This window comes from Panthera pardus, unplaced genomic scaffold (assembly GCF_024362965.1).
Source record: "Panthera pardus isolate Hobbes unplaced genomic scaffold, ASM2436296v1 HiC_scaffold_7, whole genome shotgun sequence".
Taxonomy (NCBI): Eukaryota; Metazoa; Chordata; class Mammalia; order Carnivora; family Felidae; genus Panthera; species Panthera pardus.
Genome location: NW_026527002.1, coordinates 35218402 through 35242113, shown reverse-complemented (window position 1 = coordinate 35242113; position 23712 = coordinate 35218402). Strand labels below are relative to the sequence as shown.

General features: G+C 34.5%; 1 protein-coding gene across 3 annotated transcripts in view; it reads left to right on the top strand.

Annotated features, from left to right (window-relative positions):
- MMP16 (matrix metallopeptidase 16) overlaps positions 1-23712 on the top strand; it is a 310239-nt gene that overhangs the window by 211773 nt on the left and 74754 nt on the right. For all 3 annotated transcript variants that reach the window (XM_019453413.2, XM_019453412.2, XM_019453411.2), the window contains exon 6: positions 1460-1671. In XM_019453413.2, the coding sequence (XP_019308958.2) occupies positions 1460-1671 (212 nt within the window). The remainder of the gene's footprint in view (positions 1-1459; positions 1672-23712) is intronic.

Below are 23712 nucleotides of genomic sequence, written 5' to 3'. Positions count from 1 at the left end.
AAGTGTGTGATTACTAAGAATGAAAGCTAGCAAACATGGGAGTGAAAGTTAATGAATGGCAAAATTTACTTACACATAATTCAAAATAAATTTCTAATATGCTAGTATTATTTTTATTTATGGGGTTCAGTCAGTGAGTGCAAATTAAGACCAAAGGGAGAAAGACTGTTATACATATTTACTATAATCCTAACTCCCTCGACAGAACCATTGACCTTTATAAAGACATTTATTTCACACATAATTAAGAACTTGACATTTATAATTTACATATAGAGAATATGCTTTCCTAAATTAGTGAAGTGAAGCTTTCATTTTACAACACAAAGGCAAATGCATGTTATCTGTATGTTAATATCCAGTATTCAGAAGATGTCATTTGCATTTTTAAATAGCATAGTTTAAGTTCACTAATTTGTTTTGCATTCATTAGTTTTTCAATTTCAGTATCTCAGTGGTAACCATTCTCTCAGGGTTAAAATAAGATTTGAAAAAAAAATAGTCAACTTTTGTGCTACTCTTTATTGGGGGGATACTGAGAAAAGGGAAATGTCTCAGTCAAAACTAAATAGCACATATATTAAATGTGCTATCTATACCTAGTTTGTGCCATCAAAATTCCTCCTAAGTGGTTAGCTGAAAGAAGGCTTTTTCTCATGACCTCATGAATTAGTAGTCTAGACTGAAGGTCTGCAAAAGAATATTCTTTCCGTATCTAAATATTAAGTGTGAACAGCTCTGTATTTCTTTCAAAAAAATAAATCTCTGGAGGAATGATGCTTTACATCTGCAACAAATTATATGTGTAAACTTTGGCTTAATTTAGAAACCTCTTTTTAGAAATACTTCTTCACATTAATATTTTACTAGCGGTGTTTTAATCAATAGGTGTTTTAGATGCAGTATTCAAATGAAACACTCATCTAGCAATTTGTCAAAACGTCATTAGAAGAAAATAATCGAAGTCAAGAAATGGTGATAAATACAGCTGGAGACATAGAGTAGAATAAACCTCGGTTCGTTAATGTTTATCTTTTAGAAATATTTGCATTGAATCATTGTCTATCAAAATCTAGGATTAACTTTGGTGGAGCTTACATGCATGGCTCCAGTATTCATTTTCATTTATTTATTATTTATACACCACCTACTTCCAAAAAAGATTTGAAAGCAGCTTTTCCAATAAGGACTGTGGTGAAGCTATAAAAAATGTCATTAAAAATTAACAAAGAAAGTTTAGTTACTTGGATTCAGAATTTAGCATGATAAGGACTTTCTGATAGACTTGGCAATGGTTTGTTGGGTAAGGCGGTTTGTTTTTTCAGAAAACATACAGTCTTAAAGACGTCTTAGCTCACTTAGTCCGTGCCCTCCCATCCTGAGTGATTGTACTCTGTGCATATCATCCAGCACCATTCCAGTTTTAAGTGAACCAAGCGCTTTCCTCATATCTTCAAAGGTCCACCTGACAAGATTCCTCCACCGACAAGACCTCTACCGACAGTGCCCCCACACCGGTCCATTCCTCCGGCTGACCCGAGGAAGAATGACAGGCCCAAACCTCCCAGGCCTCCCACTGGCAGACCTTCCTATCCCGGAGCCAAACCCAACATCTGCGATGGGAACTTTAACACTCTAGCTATTCTTCGCCGTGAGATGTTTGTTTTTAAGGTAGGAGGCTGTGATTTTTTTTTTTTTTTTTTTAACGGTGGATCAAGTGTCTACGGTGTCGCTTTAGAAAACAAGTTCTCATTCATTCTAACACTACCTTCCCAGACCTCTCACAGTTAGAAGTTTCAAAAAAGCATCTTAGAAAATAAACGCACAAATGGGCTTAAATGTCTAGCAGAAGATTGCTGTAACATTCTATTTGGGGAAGGCATTTATGTCAGCAGAAGCTAAAATGCCTAGAAATGTAAGGGTGAGAAAATGCTGCATGTTATGAACAGATAAAAAAGCATAATTGAAATCATGAATAGGAGCTAATCGGGATGATTGGCTTGGGAGCTTAGCCACTTCCAGGCACACGAAAGCTATTCTCTCTTTGATTTGCACATCTTTATGAGATCCCTATGATTTCACTTGACAATTAAAGCATTGTTTTTTAAGAGTGCTGGTGATCATTTTGTTTTGGATCTACTGATAGAAATTTTAGTAAAATCTCCTCTATGAGACCATCCTTTTTATTTTACATGCACATGTTATTGTTTTCGATAGTCAGGCATTTATATCTACCTAATTTATATTTTTAAAAAGGTTACAGATAAAACTAATTTTACATTTTGGTAAGTATGCCTTTGAATGCCATTGGGTTCTCAGACAACACTGATAAAGTGTATCAAAGTAAGTTACATAATGAACTTACAAAGCAAGTTCAACATAATGTTGAAAAGTATAGTATAATACTGAAAAATAATTTCTCCCTCAATATTTGCAAACTAATGTGAAAAATTAATGAAAAGTATGTTTTATGTTGGCATTAGAATATTAAAGTAACCACATTTTACCAATACCATCCATTTAAAAGTAAAATAATATGCTCTCTTTTTTAGTAGATGTGAATCGATAAATAATGAAATATCATCCTACTTATACAGTTTCCTATCTACCAGAGGCTACACTTTAAAAATATAGATTTCATATAATTTTTAACAGACAAAGTACTCTGTCTCCTTTATTGGAAAATAAGATTTGGATTTGATATGCATAAGAGCATCGTACTTACCAGGAAAAATCAATGCTTTGTTTCAAACACATGAATAGATTTTTGAGTTCTATAAATGCTCTGCAATACTTAATTAGATATCTCCGATTCAATTTAAGTAGATTAATAAATTTAGATTCAAGGAGAAAAAAAATGAAAGCTCTTTCTCTTTATGTACAGCTACTCATTGTGGCTAAGCTCACAGCAACTACTTGAAATGAAAACAAAATGCAGTCATTTGTTTATTCTATAAGACACCAAATGATATCTGAGGGATTTTTTTTCTTCTCTGTTTTGGCCAAATTTCAACATCCCAGCTTTATACCTTGATATCAATGTAATATCTGAGAATATAATGTGAAATTGACTCTGAGTGCATTCTTTCCATCCTTCCTATCTAATCAGATCGTCGGTCTGAGAAAAGAGTGGTTTCTTCATATGTAATGATCATTTTCACCAGCCTTGCTCCTCTGCACACTGGAAGTATTCTTGATTGACAAAATAAGGTCTTGTGATCACTGGTTGCTGGAATCAGGAGTGAATAAAAAGCAAATAGACCAATTCTCAAGTAGAATGCTGTAGCCACCGTGATTAATATCAAATCAGGTGTATGAAAAACATGAGTAAGGCCTGATACTCTAAACTTTCATGGTACCTTGGATTCCTTAATCAAAACTCTCCACAGGACAGAGTTCCTAAACTCTGTCTGAATTTAATTTCTTTTTTCCACTGGTCCCTTCCCTCTTTCTAAGAATAATTACTGTTGAGGATATCTTCTGATAGGCATTGTATTCTTTTTAATCTCCACTGAGTGGATTATGTGTCACATCACTTGATAATGTTCATAATTATCTCTTTCATATAATCAGTGAGTATGCCCAGCATAGTTTAGTAGGCACCAGGGATGTATGAATAGAAGGTAGCACCTCTGTCTTTATGGAGCTTATATTCCAGGAGTGAAGACAAACATGAACTCAAGAACTTTTAAAATACGGGAGTAAAAGGTATGACATTGATATGAAGAGAAAATACTGAAGTCTAGTTGAATCGATCAAGAAAACTTGACCGAGAAAAAGCTTATGCTGAATTTTGAGAGAGAAATTTCTTAGGCACATTAAAGAAATTGATATTTGGTTTACTAAAAAGTTGGCGCATTGAGAGAGAGAAGATAGACATATTTAACTCTAGTGGAAAGTGACAAATAATATAAATCAGAAATAAACACAATTTGATTGAAGCAAAGAAAGCATGATCGAATGATACCTGCTCCTTAATTAATAGCAGCCGTAGATTGAGTAACTAATATGTGGCTGAATGTACGCTAGGCACTTAATCTCTAAGCCTTATAATAGTACTGCAAGATGGATAGGATTCTCAGTTTTACATAGGGGAATACTGAGAATCAGAAAAGTAGTTAGTCTGAGTTACAAGGTCAGTAAGTAGTAGTCAGTAGTTGAGCTCAGGTCTACTTGATTCTGAAATCTGTGTTAAACTTTCCCTTACCTGAGAGTAAAGGAAAAGCTTCAAAACAAAGGTGGCAGACTTTAAACTATATTTTAAAATATTAAATATGCAAGAAATCTTTGCTGAGCTCTTAATGTGAGATGCTGTTTTAGGCACTGGCAACGTAGTAGTTAAGAAAAGAAAAGGAAAGGAGAGGGGAGGGAGGGGAGGGGAGGGGAGGGGAGGAAAAACAGCTAGACCCTGGCTTCTTGGAGCTTATATTTTAGCTTTCTTCACACAGAAGTTCCCCATGGGTCACTGAAGGATGTGGGAAAGCATCCACAAATTCTGTTTTCCTTTATTAATAACTGCTGGCCCCCTAAGTTATCCCTCTATACCTAAATAGGCTAGCCTAACTTTACGCCAGATTAATGTCATTTTCCCCCATATCTGTTCTACCTGCCTGAAATTACTCTCTGCCGGCTCTCTTGTGCATGCCTGCCTTTTAAATTTTCTTTTAATGTACTCATCATTAATTTTCATAGTCTGCTCCTTCAAGTGTACTTTAGGATCACCCACTCTTTGATCTCACTTTTACTAATGTAACTTGATTCTCTACTTTTCTTTACTACAGGTTCTCTATACAAATTGGAAACCTTTATCTCCTCAACCCTTCTTTACCCAACAATCATTTCCCTTCAGTTTCAATGTCCCAGGCTTCTTTGCAAGCCTCTGCTTATCTAAAACTTCCCTCCTCAGTGTCTTCTACATGTCCCAGCCGCTCTGACTATTCTTCAACTGCAGACATCCTTCTAGCGATTTGTATATTTATTCTCTACATTCGACTAGTATGCTTTTAATTTCCATCTTCTCTATTTCTCGCTGTAATGCATCCCTTAACTAGACTACAAACTTCTTCAAAGCAGAGATTGGTTCATATGGGCTTCATAGTGCTCAAGCTAATGAATAAGAATCCCGATATAATAATTATTTAATGAAAATATAGCTACTATCGTGTTTATACAATAGTAGTCAACCAATAGGACATTACTGAAAGTATTTCATCCTGGTAGTTTATTATCACTTGTCCAACAGTTTCCATGACTTAGGTTCTGTGTATATGTCTTTTTAAATAAAAAGTAAGAAAATCTAGATAAAAGGAAAAGGTTAATATCATCAGATAATTTTGTTTTCTTATTAGAAAGGAACTTTTCTTTAGAATGGTGGTTTTAGCATAATTCTTTTGGGAAGCAAACTTTCAGAGTTTTGATTTACACTGAGCTTTCTAAGCACTCATTTATTTTAAGTGAGTTCACCTGGATATGTTTCTATATGGAAATATAATAAACATTATATATATATATATATATATATATATATATATATATATATAACATACAACATGTATTTTAATTTTATAAATATACCTATATAAAATACATATTTTTGTTTATTGATAGAGGAAATAAAGGTTATTTATTATTTATATATAAATATAATTTTATATATATATATATGTGTATATATATATATATATATATAAAATTCCATCCTGTCCTATAGCTAAAATTCTGAATATATATCGATGTCTGTCTATCTCTATATCTACAGAGATATAGAGAGATATAGGTAGAGATATCTGCCTGAGAAAGTTAAGCCTTCCATGCAGCTTTATAATCTGGGGAATGCAAACCACCTAAAGCAAGAAATGAAAATCAAAACAAAATGCCAAGGAGCAGAGAAACAAAATAGCAATACAAAAGACACTTTGTCCTTACTCTAGAGAGGTGATTTTTAAGAGTGTTCCCTGAAGAGCATAAGCTGTGTGTATCACATGATGCTGCTGTTGTGACTGAGTCAACAATAGGAAAATCTGACTGTTCAAATGAGTCTTCAGATTTCTTTTGGACTACAAAATAAAAACATGGAATATTTAGTTATTTTGTGGTGTGAAAGAAAACAGAATTAGCCAGACATGTATAGGATATGTTTCAGCCCACAATACTTTCTTATATAAGAAAGAAAGCACTAGAAACTGTTCTTCCTGAAGTTGGAAGACAGGAAGAAAAACTGTATCCACACCTGGAATTCTTTTAGCATACAGCACATGCGTGCACACACACACACACACACACACACACACACACAAGGTTTCATTTGGCAATTGACCAGTTCTTTATATCAAGGGGGACAAACACAGGCCAGTGCTTTATAGTAGAGCTAGAAAGGATAGGGTTAAAAGGCAAAGCTGTCATGGAGCAGCATTCACAGAAGTATAGTGAAATGTCTTCCCAATTAGTACAGAAGAGCAAGTCTTAAGGCTCTGAGTGAGGAAACCATTTCTTTGTTTACCAAAAGAAAACAAAAACAAACAAAACACACAGATATCATTTGGTTCTTTTTTCCTTATCAAATCTTGTCTGCTTGTGTTTACCACAAAACTATGTGTTCTTAAATATGACCATCTTCACTTATGAATGCCTACTTAATTCTACTGAAGAATCATAGTTCCTTTAATTTCCATAGAAACAGACTTGTCCAGATTCTGCCCTCATTAATACTAGCCTAACTTCCATTGAACGTACAATGTCTCATTAGCCAAGCCTGGTAAGTACAGGGTACGACCCAATTTCATCTGCAAGATGGTGATTTTGTTTCACGAAAAGAAGAAATTTTGTAGGAGAAAGATTAAGAGAGATTCAGGGGGTGGGAAATGGGGAGATGTTACACAAAGGGTTAAAACTTTCCATTATAAGATGTATGAGTCCTGGAGACCTGATATACAGCATGGTGACTATAGTTAATAATAATGTATCACTCGAAATTTGCTAAAGTAGATCTCAAGTGTTCTCACCATAAACAAACAAAAAAAAAACATAGGTAACTATGTGAGATGATGGATATGTTTATTATTTTGATTGTGGTAACCATTTCCCAATATATACTTATAACAGATCATCAAGTTGTATACCTTAACTATATGCTATTTTTATTTGTCAATAGTACCTCAGTAAAGTTGGGGCAAAGGCCAAGGTTCTTTCAGTTGCCCACAAGGCTGCGTGATCACTGCATTTTGCTCTGCCTTTCTGATCTCACCTCCTCTTTCTTATTCTGGTCACTTTTACTCTCTCAATGCCACCCACACTTGTCTCCCTGCTGTTTTTTGAACTTGCCGGACACACCTGGCTTTGCAGGTTTTTCTCTGTCAAATACCAAATATTCCCGTATCTTCCAGATTTCTGTGGCCATTTGTACAGCAGCAGAAGTCTGTCTCTGATCTCTATTCCTGTCCATATTGTCTGCTATTACATGGGTCTGCATGGAGCTAGGTTTATGAAAGGAAACAATATTTGTAGAAATTCACAAGAGCTTATTGTGGGTTACATATATACTGTGCCATTTTTATGACTCCAAAGAATAGATTTACCATTTGCAATTGGAAGAATTCTCTCCCAGCTCTCAACCTAATGATGTCACTCATTTTGGTTGCATACTTGTATGTCCTTGTTTATATCAGTGTAGAATAAAACTTAAACTTTTAGACATTAACAATAGACTTGGAGTCAGATGCCATTTCACATTGGCTCTAGACAAAGACTGTAACTACTCCTCTATTTACCTGTGGATCTCACAGTGCCATGAACATAGCAGACAGTAATTTTTTTAAAAAATATTTCTGACCTTCCTCATCTGTATAATAGCTAATAAATTCCATCATAGGTATATAGCAAACTCAGGAAATGGTAGGTTTTATATAGCAAGAAAGACTTGGCATTTTGAGTTGTTCATTCGACTCATTAACTCAAATTCCTATGCTGTTTGAAGTTATTTTAAAAATAACTTTTAGCTGAGTAGAAATCTCAGAAAATAGCTCTAATTTGTATGTTATAAGGGAAAGGAATGGAATGGTTTATGATTGTTGTTGTTCATATCACTTTACTCCATGAAATAATTAAAAATACTCTGTGGTCAAAGAATCCAAAAAATGTTTTATGAACAAAATACTTAGAGAAATTACACAACAGAGGGTAATATAAAATTACTCTGAGTCACAGCTTAATCCTGTACTGCCAGGAAGTATTACCTGATATTAATACTACGTTGTAATCAGAACTAGATTCACTTTAGACCAATGGGAACAATCACCAAGATACTGCAAACAGAGCATTAATTAAATTCTTATAGTATGAAATCATAGTTGTTCAAATATTTTAGATAAGTCAACATTTTAGGAAGCAACTGGAATTATGTGTAATACTGAATTTCGATGTAAATATTAATTGATTTTCAAAATATTTGTATCCTATTATGGCTTAAGAGTTACTCCTTGAAATATTTCAATTCTCTACTGACCTATCCTGACTGCTTAAGCCACTGGGACAAGTGTCTAAGTACCCAGCAGAGTGGATTCACAGTCATCTGAGTTTCTAATATTCTCTCTAGTCACTTTATTTTGGGGTGACTTTAAACATTTTAAGCATATATTTGGATACTTGTTTTGGATACAGTAAAAATATTTTAATTAATAATATAAAATATAACAATCTATGCTTACAAACCGACCCATAAATACAGAGAACAAACTGGTGTTTGACAAAGGGGAGAGCAGTAGAGGATGGACAAAATGAGTGAAAAGGGGATGGAAGTATGGGTGTCCAATTACAGAATGAATGAGTCACAAGGATGAAAGTACGACCTAGAGAATATAGTCAGTGGTATTGTAACAGTGCTGCATGGTGACAGATGGTAGCTACACTTGTGCTGAGTACAGCATAAATGCAAACTGGCGCAGCCTCGGTGAAAAACAGTATGGAGGTTCCTCAAAAAGTTAAAAGTAGAGCTGATCTACAATCCAGCAATTGCACTACTAGGTATTTACCCAAAGGATACAAAGGTACTAATTCAAAGGGATACATGCACCCCACTGTTTATAGAAGCATTATCTACAATAGCCAAACTGTGGAAACAGCCCAAGGGGCCATGGACTGATGAATGGATAAAGAAGATGTATGCAATAGACTATTACTCAGCCATAAAAAAGAATGAAATCTTGCCATGTGCAATGACATGGTAGGAGCCAGGGAGTATTATGCTAACTGAAATAAGTCAGCCAGAGAAAGACAAATGCCATGTGATTTCACTAATATGTGGAGTTTAGGAAACAAAACAAACAAGCCAAGGGGGGAAAAAGAGAGAGGCAAACTAAGAAACAGACTTTTAACTATAGAGAACAAATTGATGGTTACCAGAGGGGAGACGGAGGTGAAATAGGTGATGGGGATTAAGGAGAGCACGTGTTGTGATGAGCACCAGGTGCTGTATGGAAGTGTTGAATCACTAAATTGTACACGTGAAACTAATATTACACTATGTGTTAACTAACTGGAGTTTAAATAAGAAAATAAAAATCACTATGTTGCACACCTGAAACTAATATAACATTGTGTGTCAACTATATTTCAATGGAAAGAAATTTAAAAAGAATAAAATATCTGTTTGCAATGTGTTTAATGGAAATTAAAATATTGTTTTGTCATGTAAAATCATTATATATGATATGATATAATGATGTGATATGATATGATCGTAATATTATATATATATATCTATATATATATATTATATCATGTTTTATCATTTTGATATAAATTTAGAATACGAATAGAAAAATTCCATATACTCATGTTAAAATGATTTCTGAAAGGATATTGTGAGCTAATTTGAAAAACTCGCTTCAAGCATTATTAATCTTCCTGTTCTACAATCATGAATGAGTCTTTTCACTGCCAAAAATATTTTTTATTCCATGTTTGTCATAATCTATAGCTCTATATTGAGATTTTTGCGAAGAAAGTGCTCACATTCACAAGTAATTGTTCGGATGCAAGATTAATAAGCAAAGTTTGTTTGTGTATTCATTTATGTATTTTAATAAGCAAAGTTTAGTTCAAGATTTATACTGTATAGGGGTGCCTGGGAGGCTCATTCGGTTGAGCATCCAAGTCTTGATTTTGGCTCGGATCTTGATCTCATGGTCTTGGGATCCATCCACACTTCAGTGCAGAGTTCACTTGGGATTCTCTTTCACCTCTCTGTCTCAAATAAATATTTTTTTAAATAAAATTTAAAAAGATTTAGATTATACATAAAAAGGTAGGTTTTCCTTTGTGTTAGAAGTTTTGAAAATAGCACTTCTCCAGTTTTTTCTTCCATATTTGGCATTTGTGACTGTTCCACTTCTGACCTCTTATATTTTTGTAAAGCAAAAGTGAGACTTTATTTTTTCCATTCCCTTTTTAAACTTTCACTTAACAATGTTGTGATTATCATTGTGTTTTCTGGATTATGTGAAGTTATTTAAACATTCAGCCAGCTCTTCAGGATCTCTTAGAAGCACTTGTTTATTTTGTCTTTTGCATGTGGAAACATATATAACACCTATAGAAATAGATAAAATAAAGTAGAGGCCAAAGCTATCATTATTTGCAAATTATGTGACCGTCTACCTGAAAAATTCCTTGAAAATCAATATGGGATGGGGGTGGGGACTATTAACAGTGCTAAGAAGGATGTCTTGAACCATAGTAAAACATTGACGTATAGTTTTCCTAATAAGCACTTTGACTATATAATTGAAAAGTATTTTTCTTGACATAAAAAAGCAACTCACAGAATTAAACTTAACTAGCAGTACTTATCCCATTGGCAGTATCAATAAATATTTATTAAATGAACAATATTTTTACTTCTAACCCTGTATCTTTTCTGCATTTAACTTCCATGAGGGAGGTTCTTGACTATTTTGTTCATTCTTCTATGTGCTTCTTATGATACTTTTAAGTTTCAGAGCATTATAGTATGTTTATTTACATGACTATTGTGAAGAAGGCATAATTAGTATCAATAGCAAATGAGTAAGGCTGACAAAAAACCCTCAAGTTTAAACTGTGTATATATTAGTATATGTATGTTACAATAAAAAGGGAAATGTGCATAGTTTCCAAATTAGTAATCCCCTGCATGGTAATTCATCCTGAAATAATGAAGTAAATCTAAAATGAGCAATTATATTCATCACAGCTTTCTTGCCAGTAGGAGAAAATTTTGTAAGCAACCCAGATTATCCAGTAATGTGGTAGTGGTGTAGCAAATTAATAGTATATCGACTCAGTGAAATATAGTGTAATCTTTAAAAAGTTATGGAGGATGTATGAAACTACAAGACATGATTATAATGTGCATACAAGTATAAAATAGTAAAATTTGAAACATTACATATCATGAATTGCATTATTTGAAATATATGTGTAGACAAAGCATGGAAATTATAGAAAAATGATGTCAGACAAATCTGAGAATTATGGAATTGTGAGCAGCTTTTTAAAATCTGTAGTGTGGTAATGTTGTTTAGATACTTAGTAGCTCAAAATATAGTGGCATAAAAAAAGCTTGATAACTGTGAAGGTTGTAATATGTTAAGTGATAGTGAAGCCGTATCATTTTCAAAACGTAGATCGGCAAAAGCTATTAAAGTATTCATTCAATGGACTTTTACCTTGAACTGTGACTAAAAATGTCCTTGTTCAAAATTACAGTGACAACTTTTAATAATATAATTCAACCTGGCTAGAAAAGATATCCAGTGAGATGAGGATCTGTGCCCACTATTCATCAATCTTGAGTAACACGAGCCTCCAGGGAATCAAGATAACTAAATATTTTGTTTATCTACAGTTTTGCCATCTTGTAGGCTCGATGGTGAAAATTTATTCAGCTTGCTATAGAAATACTTTAAAACCATGCAAAGTGACATGATAGTTGGCAATTAATCCAGAAAGTACTGTCAATTTATGCAATGTGAGGACTGCCATATAGCAATGCTCGTCAGTTCAGCAAACACTGGTGAATTGTATGCTGCGTAAGGCACGGAGCACAGAGACTGGTACATAGCAAGTGCTCAAGTAATTTCAGCAACTGCTATTATTGTTGTAAGAGTTGTTGATGATGTTATTATTATTACCACCACTGTTAGTGTTGTGAAAAGCTGTGTGGCTGACCTTACAGAGTTGCAAAGGAGTCTATGACAACATTCCTTTCTCTTAAGAAACTAACTCTACTTTACTCTCTTATTTTCTTTATTTTTATTTTTTTTTACTCTTTAATTCAGTGAAGTTTTGACTGACTACCAAGGAATAGCTAGACATTGGGAATGACAGGAGATAGCAGAGGAGATATCACTAACGAGAGCATCATAATGCATCGTGATGTGCTGTAATAGGCTAATGCACAAAGTGTAGTGGGGACACTTTGGAAGGCCACATAAACTGGGAAAGGCTTCTCATAAGGTATATCTGATCTATGTCTATAAAAACAATGTCAAATTATCTTACTTCCAGGTAAGGAGTATGGTGCGGTAGGAAGCTAAGAAAGTTTGTTATAAAAACCAAAGCAGGGAAATTGAAAAATGAGGCTGGAGAGACACAAGTGGGACTACTTCATAAAGGACCTTACACACCCTGTTGAGAACTCGAGGCTCTGTTCTGCAGGCGAGGTTAAGTGGCCAACAGACTTGACTAGGAGTGACCAGGTAGGAACAGAATGTAGGGTACAGAGCTAATGAGAAACATTGAGCAGGTGTTGGTTCCTGTGAGAGGAACCACTAAGAACAAGACAGAGCCCCATTCCTAAAAGAAGGGATTGAAGACGACTAGCAAAACAGGGATTTGAAGATGAGGACAAAAGAGCAGCCCTAAGGATGCCAGTAGCCCCAAAGGGGGGCTGGACAGTGAGTCACAGAGGGCCAGGACTGAATTTAAAATAAATAAATAAATAAATAAATAAATAAATAAATAAATAAAGCTTTCCTTTAAATGTCACAGGGGGCTGATTTTATGACGGGGACTCAGAGAGGGCCAAAGAACAAGATGTCCCATCAGGAACTGGATGAGAAGTACCGGGTCTTTCAAGTACCAGAATATTGAAACTTTTGTAAAAAGAAGTTACTATGTTTCCCTTTCTCTGTACAAATATGATTTACTGAAACTTTACTCAAAGGAAAGGTGCATCATATTCTTAATCTGTTTTATCAAAGGATAGCAAGCCTTCTTATGGAGAATTAAGTGCGGCCGAAACCACTGCTTTTTTGCATCTTACCTGAAACAGTTGCTGATTCTCTGCATTCATTGGGCTGCACTCCTTGACTCATAAAGGGCAGTTATCTGTAGCAGTTACTTGCCAGAACATTAAACAAACAAAGACTGTCTGTATCTGTATCGTGGAGCTGCAGCTCAAAGGAGCTGATGTAAAGAGCCAGCCACTCGTGCCACTGACACGTAAACCTCCTCATCCATAATCCTGAAGTGCCTTGGAATAGAGACATTTTCCAAGTTGTTCACTGCATTTGCAGTTACTACCAGATAGAGAAATGCTGCAGCCTCTGGTTGATTCCCGAAAGTTTTCATGTAATACTATAAATTTGTTAAAATATCTTTATCACGTATATCAACCCCGTTTCTCTATTGCTCACATAAATAAAAGATCACATGGAAGATCAAAAATAAATTTTGAGGGGCGCCTGGGTGGCTCAGTCGGTTAAACATCTGACTTCAGCTCAGGTCATGATCTCGCAGTTCGTGGGTTTGAGCCCCGCGTGGGGCTGTATGCTGACCGCTCAGAGCCTTGAGCCTGTTTCAGATTCTGTGTCTCCCTCTCTGTCTGTCCCTCCCTCACTCGTGCTCTGTCTCTGTCTCTGTCTCTCTCTCTCTGTCAAAAATAAACATTAAAAAAATTAAAAACAAATAAATTTTGGGATTAGAATTCTGACCACTATTGAAGAAATCATACAGTTTTCTAAATATACATGTAAGGACAATTCATCTATTCCCCTCTTGGGTTTATATGGGAGATTTTCTTTTCCTTGCATAAATATATGGTACGGGAAATGGTTTATGTAGGAAAATATGGGAAACAGTGATTGATATATAGTCATATTTAATTAATGTATTTATTAGATAATCTGCATTGAGCCCCTATCGTGTTTAAGAAAATATACTAGGATATGGTAAAAATGGAAAAGCCCAAGCTTGCATGATGAGGATTCCACAACAGAGCCTGAGTTTCATCTCTAACATAAACATCTTTGTCTCCAGTGCCACCTGGAGAGTTGGATTCAGTATCTAGGTCAACTGATACCACATAACCTACCCTAAATCACATGACAGGTTTTACTGGTGTAGCCAGTAAAAGAGCCAGTATAAGAGCTTACTATTCATTGTGGGAAATAGACATTAATCACCGAATCAGAAGACAAGTAAAATTGTACCTGTAGTAAGTTCAAAGGAAAGAAAGTATTTGGTGCAATAAACACATATAAATATTTGTTTTGTTCTATTTTTTAAAACCTAATGCGTAATGTCAGTGAAGGCTTTTCTGAGAAAGAGATGGGTGAACTAACAATGAGCTATCCGTCCTCCCCCCCCCCCCCATTTCATTTGAAGAAAAACTATACATTCTGTTGAAAAGATATTTAGGCTAAAAGTCAGGAGGCATGGGTTCTGGTGCCAGGATATTGTCAACATGATGAGAATTTCCTTTTTGGACTATGTATTTCAGAGATATCAAATAAGACAGTGATAGCTGGATAATCCATCTCACAATGAGGTAAGATATGTGAAGTGTATTCGAATGTTTGAAAGAGCTGCACTAATGAGAGACATTGTCATCATTGCCTTAAATTTTAGAATGGATTTTTTTAATGCTTAACACCAATATGTCAGTTTTACAGTTTTAAATGTCTTTAAGTCAGTATATGTTATATTGGAAGCTTCAGGTGTCTTAAAGGCTAGGTCTCTAAAGAGTGCAGTTACCAAAGTAATAGTTATCAGAAGTGCTGGGAAGCTGAAAAGTATGACAAATTTAAGTCAAGGTTGGGAAGTAAAGTTTTAATTAAATACCACCCATCTTCTTCATCCTCTTTGGCTTTATTTAAATAATTCTATTTTTCCATAGTGAATAAATTGATTCTTATATTCTTAGAATATGTATATAGAGTGGCTACTGTGAGGCATTCAGTAAGTTAGATTTTGTGTAAATAATTCAATTTGAACATATCCCTTATTACAGCATATCTAAGAAAAAAATGATGTTATAATAACAGGGTAGTTTATTTTGCTGTCATTATGGTGATTAAGGTAAACGGTTCATCATAAAGAACCCACATATTTATTATTCACAGAATGAGAGCAAAATAATGGTCATATAATTTTGTTGAACATCCAAAAATGTTCACAAGTTTTCACAATTTTCAAAATTTCACAATTTTCATTACAAATTTATAGTCTTGTTCACTTATTCGGGTTTTATTTTTTATATTGGCAAATTGACTTTCATAATATAGTACTTGGATTTACTTTCACATGTGTCAAACTAGAGCTGGGGCATGATGATACTGGGCGCTAAAGTTGTTCTCTACTTTTCTTTCCCTTCCGTAAAAGTCATTTCCAACTAAGTGTTTGGCTTCAGGGTTTTTGTTTTTGTTTTTAAATTTGTAATTATGTTATTGACCCTTGAATTAAATACTTGTTGTATTATAAAGAGTTGGTCTACGCCATAAGCAGGTCTGGCCTTTTGCCCTTGGCTTTGTGGAGGTATTCAAGGTCATACTTAATAGCATTGTCTTCGTTTAGGGTGGGGGCTGGCTACACCAGTAAAACCCATCATGTGATTTAGGGTAGGTTATGTGGTATCAGTTGACCTAGATACTGAATCCAACCATGGGGGCAGTCAATCAGTCTGACATGCCTACAAAATAAAGCACTGATAAAAACTCTAGACACTGAAGCTTAGGTGCCCTTCCCTATGTAGCAGTACCCCATGGATGTTGTCACACGCTGATGCCAGGATGGTAAAGCATCCCTAGGACAGTAGAAGCTTCTCAGATGCCACTTTTTGAATCAGTTCCTTAGAACTGAAACCTTGAAATATACTAGTTTCCAGTGAGGTTTTTTTTGGTGTTGTTGTTGTTGTTGTTGTTGTTGTTGTTGTTGTTTGAGTCTTCAAATCTTAGATTGTTGTTGGGAACCCCAGAACTTGCAGTTGGTGTGAGAAGTGAGGATGGTCCTGTGAGGACTTTTCCCTCTAACGTTATAGTTGGACACTACATCCTTGCAGTTGGGGTTAGAAGTCTTGGGCAGTCTTGGCAATCTGGAGGACTATGCTCTTAATTTCACAGTTTGGCTAATTCTAGGAATTTGACAATACCCAAATCCCCAAAATTTCTTAAACTCAGTGACATTCTTCAGTTTAAATTCACTTTTTGGAAAATGAAATAGCTTGTAATGTGTGATTACATTTTCCTTTTCTACTAGTAATGCCTCCTTGAATCTGAATGTAGCTTTGTAATTCTTTACCAAAATGATTTGTAGATTTCCTTATGATGAATTTTCATCTACAGATTGGAAGGATGGGGAGTTCTCATGTTCCAAACCCCAGTCTTTTTCTATTCCTAAAATTTGAATAGAATGTTTGAGTAGCATGAATCATACATAGAAACAATCCTTGGCAGCTTATTTACTAAGGAAAATATAGATCATATTCTGATTTAACTTAAAAATAAGTTATTGTTCTTCCTTTCAAGTACTAAAAAGTTTCAACTACAATCATAAAACATTTTCCCCAATTTGGTATATCAAAACTCATATTAAAAGTTAACTCAAGAAAAGTTAGACTGGGTGGCTCATTCGGTTAAGCATCCAACTTCAGCTCAGGTGATGATCTCACTGCTCGTGAGTTTGAACCCCGCGTCGGGCTCTGTGCTGACAGCTCAGAGCTTGGAGCCTGCTTCAGATTCTGTGACTTCCTCTCTCTCTGCCCTTCCCCCGCTCATGCTCTGTGTCTCTCTCTCTCTCAAAAAATAAATAAATGTTAACAAAAAAAAGTTAGAAGAGCTGATTTCCCAATAGAGAGCACTGAAAGCGCTGTGGCAGGTGACCACAAATATTTAAAATACCGCATAATGAAGTGCAAAACACTATTTTGTGTGTGTGAAGAGGTAGAACTAGAACGAACATTAGGAAAGTGTATTTTGCCTCCGTAATGCCATACCTCACACTGAAATTCTCACTGCTGGGGGCATATGCTCAAATATCAGAGACCAAGGTAAAACTGCTCTACTGAACCTAATAAATATCACTTTCAGTCTTTTCAGTGTTAGAACTTATAAAATATTAGGTTGTTTCTCAGTTTCTAATGATGAATGAGTCTGGGAAATTAAAGAAATTAAGAGACAGATACAGTCACACAACTCCGTATTTGATAGTACTTACTACGGGAGGGTGTGACTTTCATGTAAGGGTTGAATAGTTTCTGAATTCCATCAGCCTTCACATTGCCTGCTGGGAAGGCTTCTAATCGATCTTCTTGACAGAGGCTATCTCTGGACATAACACTTGGTCCAGTAGTAAATTATATACCTAAGGCCTCAGACAAGACCAAGAACTTAAGTTCCTTGTTTTTTAAACTAGTTCTATTTATCTTGTTTATTTTTAAAACACCAAAAGATAACAAAAGCACTGATCCTTTGAAGAAACAAGAAAGCAGAAAATAAAATTCTCAATTTGGATCAAAATGGCATTTTAATGGCATTTGAATTTGAAATAAAGACACTGGAGAATTGATTTTATTTTAATATAATGTGGCCAAATATGACTTTTCTTACAGTTTTTTTATTAATAATTCAGTGTTTTAAACATTTCTTCCATAATACTTATATGGGATCTAGGGAAATAACCCATAATCAAACTCAGTATTGCTTCATTGAAACTTATAAATAGTCCCAATAAACCAGACTTAAAAGTCTCTAAAAAGTCTCATATCAGTTCACATCAGGTTGTCTGCCAAATAAATTTGTTCCGAACTCATGAAAAACTTTCTTTTTTCAAGCTGTCTGAATCTTAAAATCATGAATAAGAGATTGTAGACATATACAATGAATATTCTACAACAATGTAAATAAACAGTATTTTGACTATTTTGTCCTTTAATGATGCTTCAGGAATAGCATCATTTTCTGTTTTAAAACTTTATGAGGTGCAAATAGTAAGTAAAGTTGTTGTGTGCTTAAAGTTTAACAAGTTACAGTTGGCTTTTTTTATACCACTCTCTTATTTACTGCTCTATTCCCAATGCTTAGCAAAGCACCAGGCTTTTGGAGGTGAAAAATAGGTCATTATTAAATGAATGAATACTTGATAATCAGTGATTTGAAAAGTCTTGAATGCTCAGCTAATAATTTGACAATGTTATTCAAGAAGATACTTTCAGGGACACCCTTACATTTTCATAGAATCATTAGATAATCAGGAATAGATGGAATAGATTCATGTTTAAGGGATGTACTCAGTTCTGAAGTGTGTTTCATGAGAGCAGAAAATAATTGTAGAGACAATACTCACTAATTCATCAAGAGGGGTTTTTGTTGTTGTTCATCTTTTAAATATTTGTAAATAGGATAGCCACTCCTATGAATTTTCATATAAGTTTAACAGAGTTGGAAACTTGTCAGTAATCCCCATTTTCCCTACAACTTTATGCCTAAACTGAAAGAGGAAGTCAAATATCCTTTCCGTAAGGTGTGTGTGGCATGTATCTCTATGACCTGAGATCACAGAGATAAGTGACTTGCCCTGATGTACAGAAGACCAAAGCCAGAGGCTAAAATCAAAGCCAGAACCCAAGGCTCTGAGTCTGTATAACCCACTATGCTATTTGGCTTTGTTTCCAGTGGCAAAAGAAGAAAAAACAAAACAAAACAAAACAAAACAACCCTGTGGACATTTCAGTCTATCTGTAATTGTAATAATTACAATAAACTTGGAAAAGATTTAGGGCAATTTTCAAGGCAAAAGTAATAGATATTTTTTAAATGCCTTTCAGCAAATTGTTGCCTTCTTTTCTGCTCCACCACTAGCCATTGCCAGCAGTGAAATATTAACATACTGTAAAATCTGTGAAGCTCTGCCTTTTATTTTTGTACCTAATCAACTCTCTCTATAATTTTGTAACCCTGTAGCCCACCCCGAATTACAGTTGCAAGCTACATGCGTTAATAATATGGAAACTACAGGAATGAAATGAACCTTTGAAAGTGGTTAGGGAGGCCAAAGAAAGAAAACTGAAATCCTTTTGACAAGCAGTTTCTGAAGCTGCTGACATTCGTTTAAAGGCCCTTTTCATGTTGGCACACAGAGAGGCTTTGCATACCACACCAAGTAAAACCTATTAACTGCCACTCCGGTACAAGGAACTAATAGTTTTCCATGAGACCTGGAAAGAAAATGGACAAACTTTCCTACTGCTGACCTTTCAGTTTGAAATTATGTTTTTGAAGTGTTGGACGAGGGAAAGAAAGACATAACTTCTTTTGGGATGTGTTGCTGGTCAATATCTACCTCTTTCATTTCCTTGAGAGCTGTGTATTGCAACGTCATAAATATTTTATAAATTATAAAAATAAAGGGGCATTGTGAACCCTGGGTCTGTGCTACATACACTAAAGAATCGTCAGAACATAACAGGAGAGGAAAATGTACTATTTCTTTTGGTTACCTTATGTTTTACAATTTGGGTCAATAAAAATATTTGAAAATAAAGCAGTAACCTCTCTTACTTGGCATTAAAAATGATGTTAATGTGAAGTAAAAAAAATTAGTTAACAATATCATTATATGATACTCTTTTCACTCTTCTAATTCTATCAATAATTCTCAGATAATTCTATCTTTTTATAAATTAGTCCACAAATTAATAATAGCACAAAAATAATAAATCATTTTAGAAGTAATAATATTTGTCAATAGAATCTGTGGTGTTTTGCATGTATTTGTTATTTGCAAGGATTCTGTTTGGTTATGTAGGGGAAACCAACACAGAATAGTTATTTTAGAGCTAAAGCATGTTTGGGGAAAAGAAATGAATATAATTATCCTACATTAAAAATATACTATAGTGCTGCCCCAAGAACCCACAATATGTGGTTATGTTGTACATGAAATAAAGAGCTCTTTCTGTTATTTCCAGTAACATACTCTGCTCTGGTCTAGGCCCAAGACAGACCCACTTTATGCTAAATAAATGTCATGGTACTTCATATTAAAGTGAGAACTTAGTGTGGGTTTTGGGCAGAGACTGATACAGCATCTACAGATTGTTTTCTTAAAGATCTTTAATTATGCATTTCAAACATGAAACATATATAGCATCATTGAAATTGCTAGTATATACATGAAAATCAAAGGTAAAAACACTGGTAAAAGTTGAATTTTATGTTCAACTGTAACCCAGACACTCCTGAAACAAGGTATAAAACTTAAGCATTTGTAATCTGCCTATCCAGGTAAGACCTAAGGTGATGTCATTTCTGATTTTAAAAATGCTATTTGAGGGTTATTTTAAACCATCAACAATTTGTTGTGTTATTTTTTTAACTTTTTAAAAACTTTTATATTAAATTTATATTAAATTTCATTTGTAAAAAATGGAAAGAACAACCAAACTCTGGATATAGAAAAAAATTAAGGTAGCATAAATCAGAATTATGGTACTTGGAGATGCTAAAAATGTCTAGGATGGAGGCCAACTGTTATTCAGGGGTGAAAGTCACTGTTTCAAGGTCAAGTCCTTGAGTTTATGGGCAGGCTGCCTCAGTGGTTCAGGCTCTAAAGTTAACAAATTAAAGTCACTAAAGACTGGCTGATGCATGATCAAAAATTACAACTTACCAGTTTACAACGATAATTATAATTATCATGAAGAAAAATATGAATTATTTGTGCTCAAGAAAATTTTGTGTTATAAGCCATATTATAATCAGAAGTCTGTTTGTGAATCAGTTGGACAATCTGAATGGTGTCCCTGGAGCCATCATTTTTTGATAGGCTGATACTCCTGGTGTTACTGCTAGCACATAGTTGAAATTGTACACGGTCACATCTGTTAAGTTTTCCAGACATACCTCCCCTAGTATTGAGTCCCTCTCACCAAAATCTGCCTATTTGTACCCTCTTTTCTAGACAATGTACAGTCAGAGTCACCCATTTTTAAAACTTCCACTTATAGAGGATTTCTTTAGAACAGTTAGGACCTGAGACTTACATACCCTGGTCATTCTTCAATAGATTTGAATCCCCAGGCTCCCCAAGAAATACCCTCCATTTCCTGAGTGGGTTATTGTTCCAGATGGCCAGTCTCATCTATTACAGGCTAACTTCTTACTTAACTTCCATAAAGGAAAATTTTGTGTGTAAAGTATGACTTTGAAGTTACTACATTTCAAAATAAAGTTTGGAAAATATTAATAATAAAGATTAAATTGGGGGAAAAGGGCAAATGTACTTTTTATTTGGAAAAAAAAATGTCTTTATATTTTACAAAAGCACATTTCCACCGTGGATAACTTTAATCTCCATCTCTTGTCCAATGCATTCATTGATTTATTTGTGTGATAAATGTTTATAAGCTCCTGCTCTTGCCTGGAAGCCTTCTAGGATCTGGGATATTGCAGTGAACATCACAAAATCCTTCTCCTACAACAAGCTTTATTTGAATAGAGGAGGATACACTCAAAATCAAATAAATATACATAAGTATAGAAGCAATCAATAAATTCAGTGGTGAAAATGAAACAGAGCAATATGACAGATGTTAGGCATTGGGGCAGGTGGGAAGGGGATACTGTAGTTTGAAGGATCTTCTGAAGAGGTGACATTTTCATTCAGGCTTAAACAGCAAGAGTGACTAGCGATGCAAAGATACGAGGAAATAACATTTCAGTTAGACCCGCTTCTAAATAACATTAAGGTTTTATGGCTGAAAGTTGTAGTCATGGCACCTCTACTTAGGATACCACAATTCGCATTTCAGCTGATTCTACCAACAAAGCTGTAGAAAGATTCCAAGTTCCTGATCAATAGTCATAGTGTTTCTGCTAAAGATTGGCTCTAGAAACACTGGGGCCTTAGGATTGTCTCACTCAACATTTTCGTATAGTCTTGGACCACTACTGCATTTAAGAATTTATTTTATTGGCAATACCAAAGCCTTGAAACAAATCAGTATGTGGGGGAAAAAATCACAATGTTCGTCAAGGACTGAAGCAGCACTGTTCAATAAAACTTGTTACAATGCTGAAAATGCTTTATGGAGATAAGGTTTCCAGAACAGTAGCCCCTAGTTACATGTTGCTATTAGGCACTTCAAATGTAACTAGTGCAACTGAGGAACTGATTTTTAAATTATACTTAATTTAATTTAAATGTAAATAGTAACATGCGGCTAATGGCTACCATATTGACAAAGCAGGTCTAGAGAATTAATCTTCAATAATTTATCAGTGTTTCGGACCATACAAATTAATTAATTCCTTAAAATTCTGAAGCCACATCTTTGGGAGTATAAGAGGTAAAAATGAAGCATTTATATCTTAATTTATACTTTATTGGTTAAAAGCATGTCGCAAGCACAGCATGTTTATAATGAATTTAGTCATTTTGCTGCCACCACACTTCCCATTTGTTTTTCCTTTGGCACAGGCTGAAATATAGTTTACTCGCTTTGACTTTGGAGGTAATGGTGCAATACTCTACATAGGGAAGAACTGAACCAGAACAATGTACAAAAGGCTATTAAATTGAAAAGCATTAGTCTCTGTTCCTCTGATGTGTTTTGTGTTCACGGTCATAATTTCCGCTATTTCTGACTAGTAAGAAAAAAGTAGTGATGGAATCTGATTGAGGAAGAAAAAGTCTGAAAAGATCTTCGGAATAAAAAGTAGGTATTACTGTTGTTAAACGCCCCCCCCCCCCCCCCCCCCCGCAAAGGAAGAAAGAAAGAAAGGAGGGAAGGAAGAAAGAAAAACAAAAAGAAATCATGAACAAGAATGAATGAATGATAGCACAAAAATATTGCAAAGCAATAATCTATATTATTTTTTGGTCATTAGCAGCAGAAAATATCTCATTTTTATCATACTAATGAATATTTTATGTAATTATGATTATTACTAATCTTAAAAAATAATGCTATAGAAATCAGCTATGAAAGTAAAAGTAATAATGTCCAAAAAAAAAAAGAAAGCAATAATGTTTACTGCCCCAAAGTGAAGTTACTGTAGGCGATAATGCATTTTGTAAGGTTAATAGAAAAGAAGAAAGACTTTCTCATTTCCAAGATTTTCCAGAAACAATATAGATTATGTTTTTTCTTCTAGCTTGGCAGACTGAACTCAAATATACATGCTTGAGAATGGCATTTGGTAGTCATATTAGTTTTATATAAACTAGATCATATGAGACCTATTCAAACCACTAAAGCTAGTAATAATTAAAATATTACCCAAAGCCATCTTTTTTTTTTTTTTTTTCTAGTTGTCAACTTTGGCTTTGGAATTGAATGAAGCAATGCCTATTTTGTAAAGTTCTATAAAAATATATCTTGTGAACGCATTTTTAGTTATAACAGGAATATGCAAGTAATTTTTGTTATCAAATAATGGATAATTTCTACTAATGAGT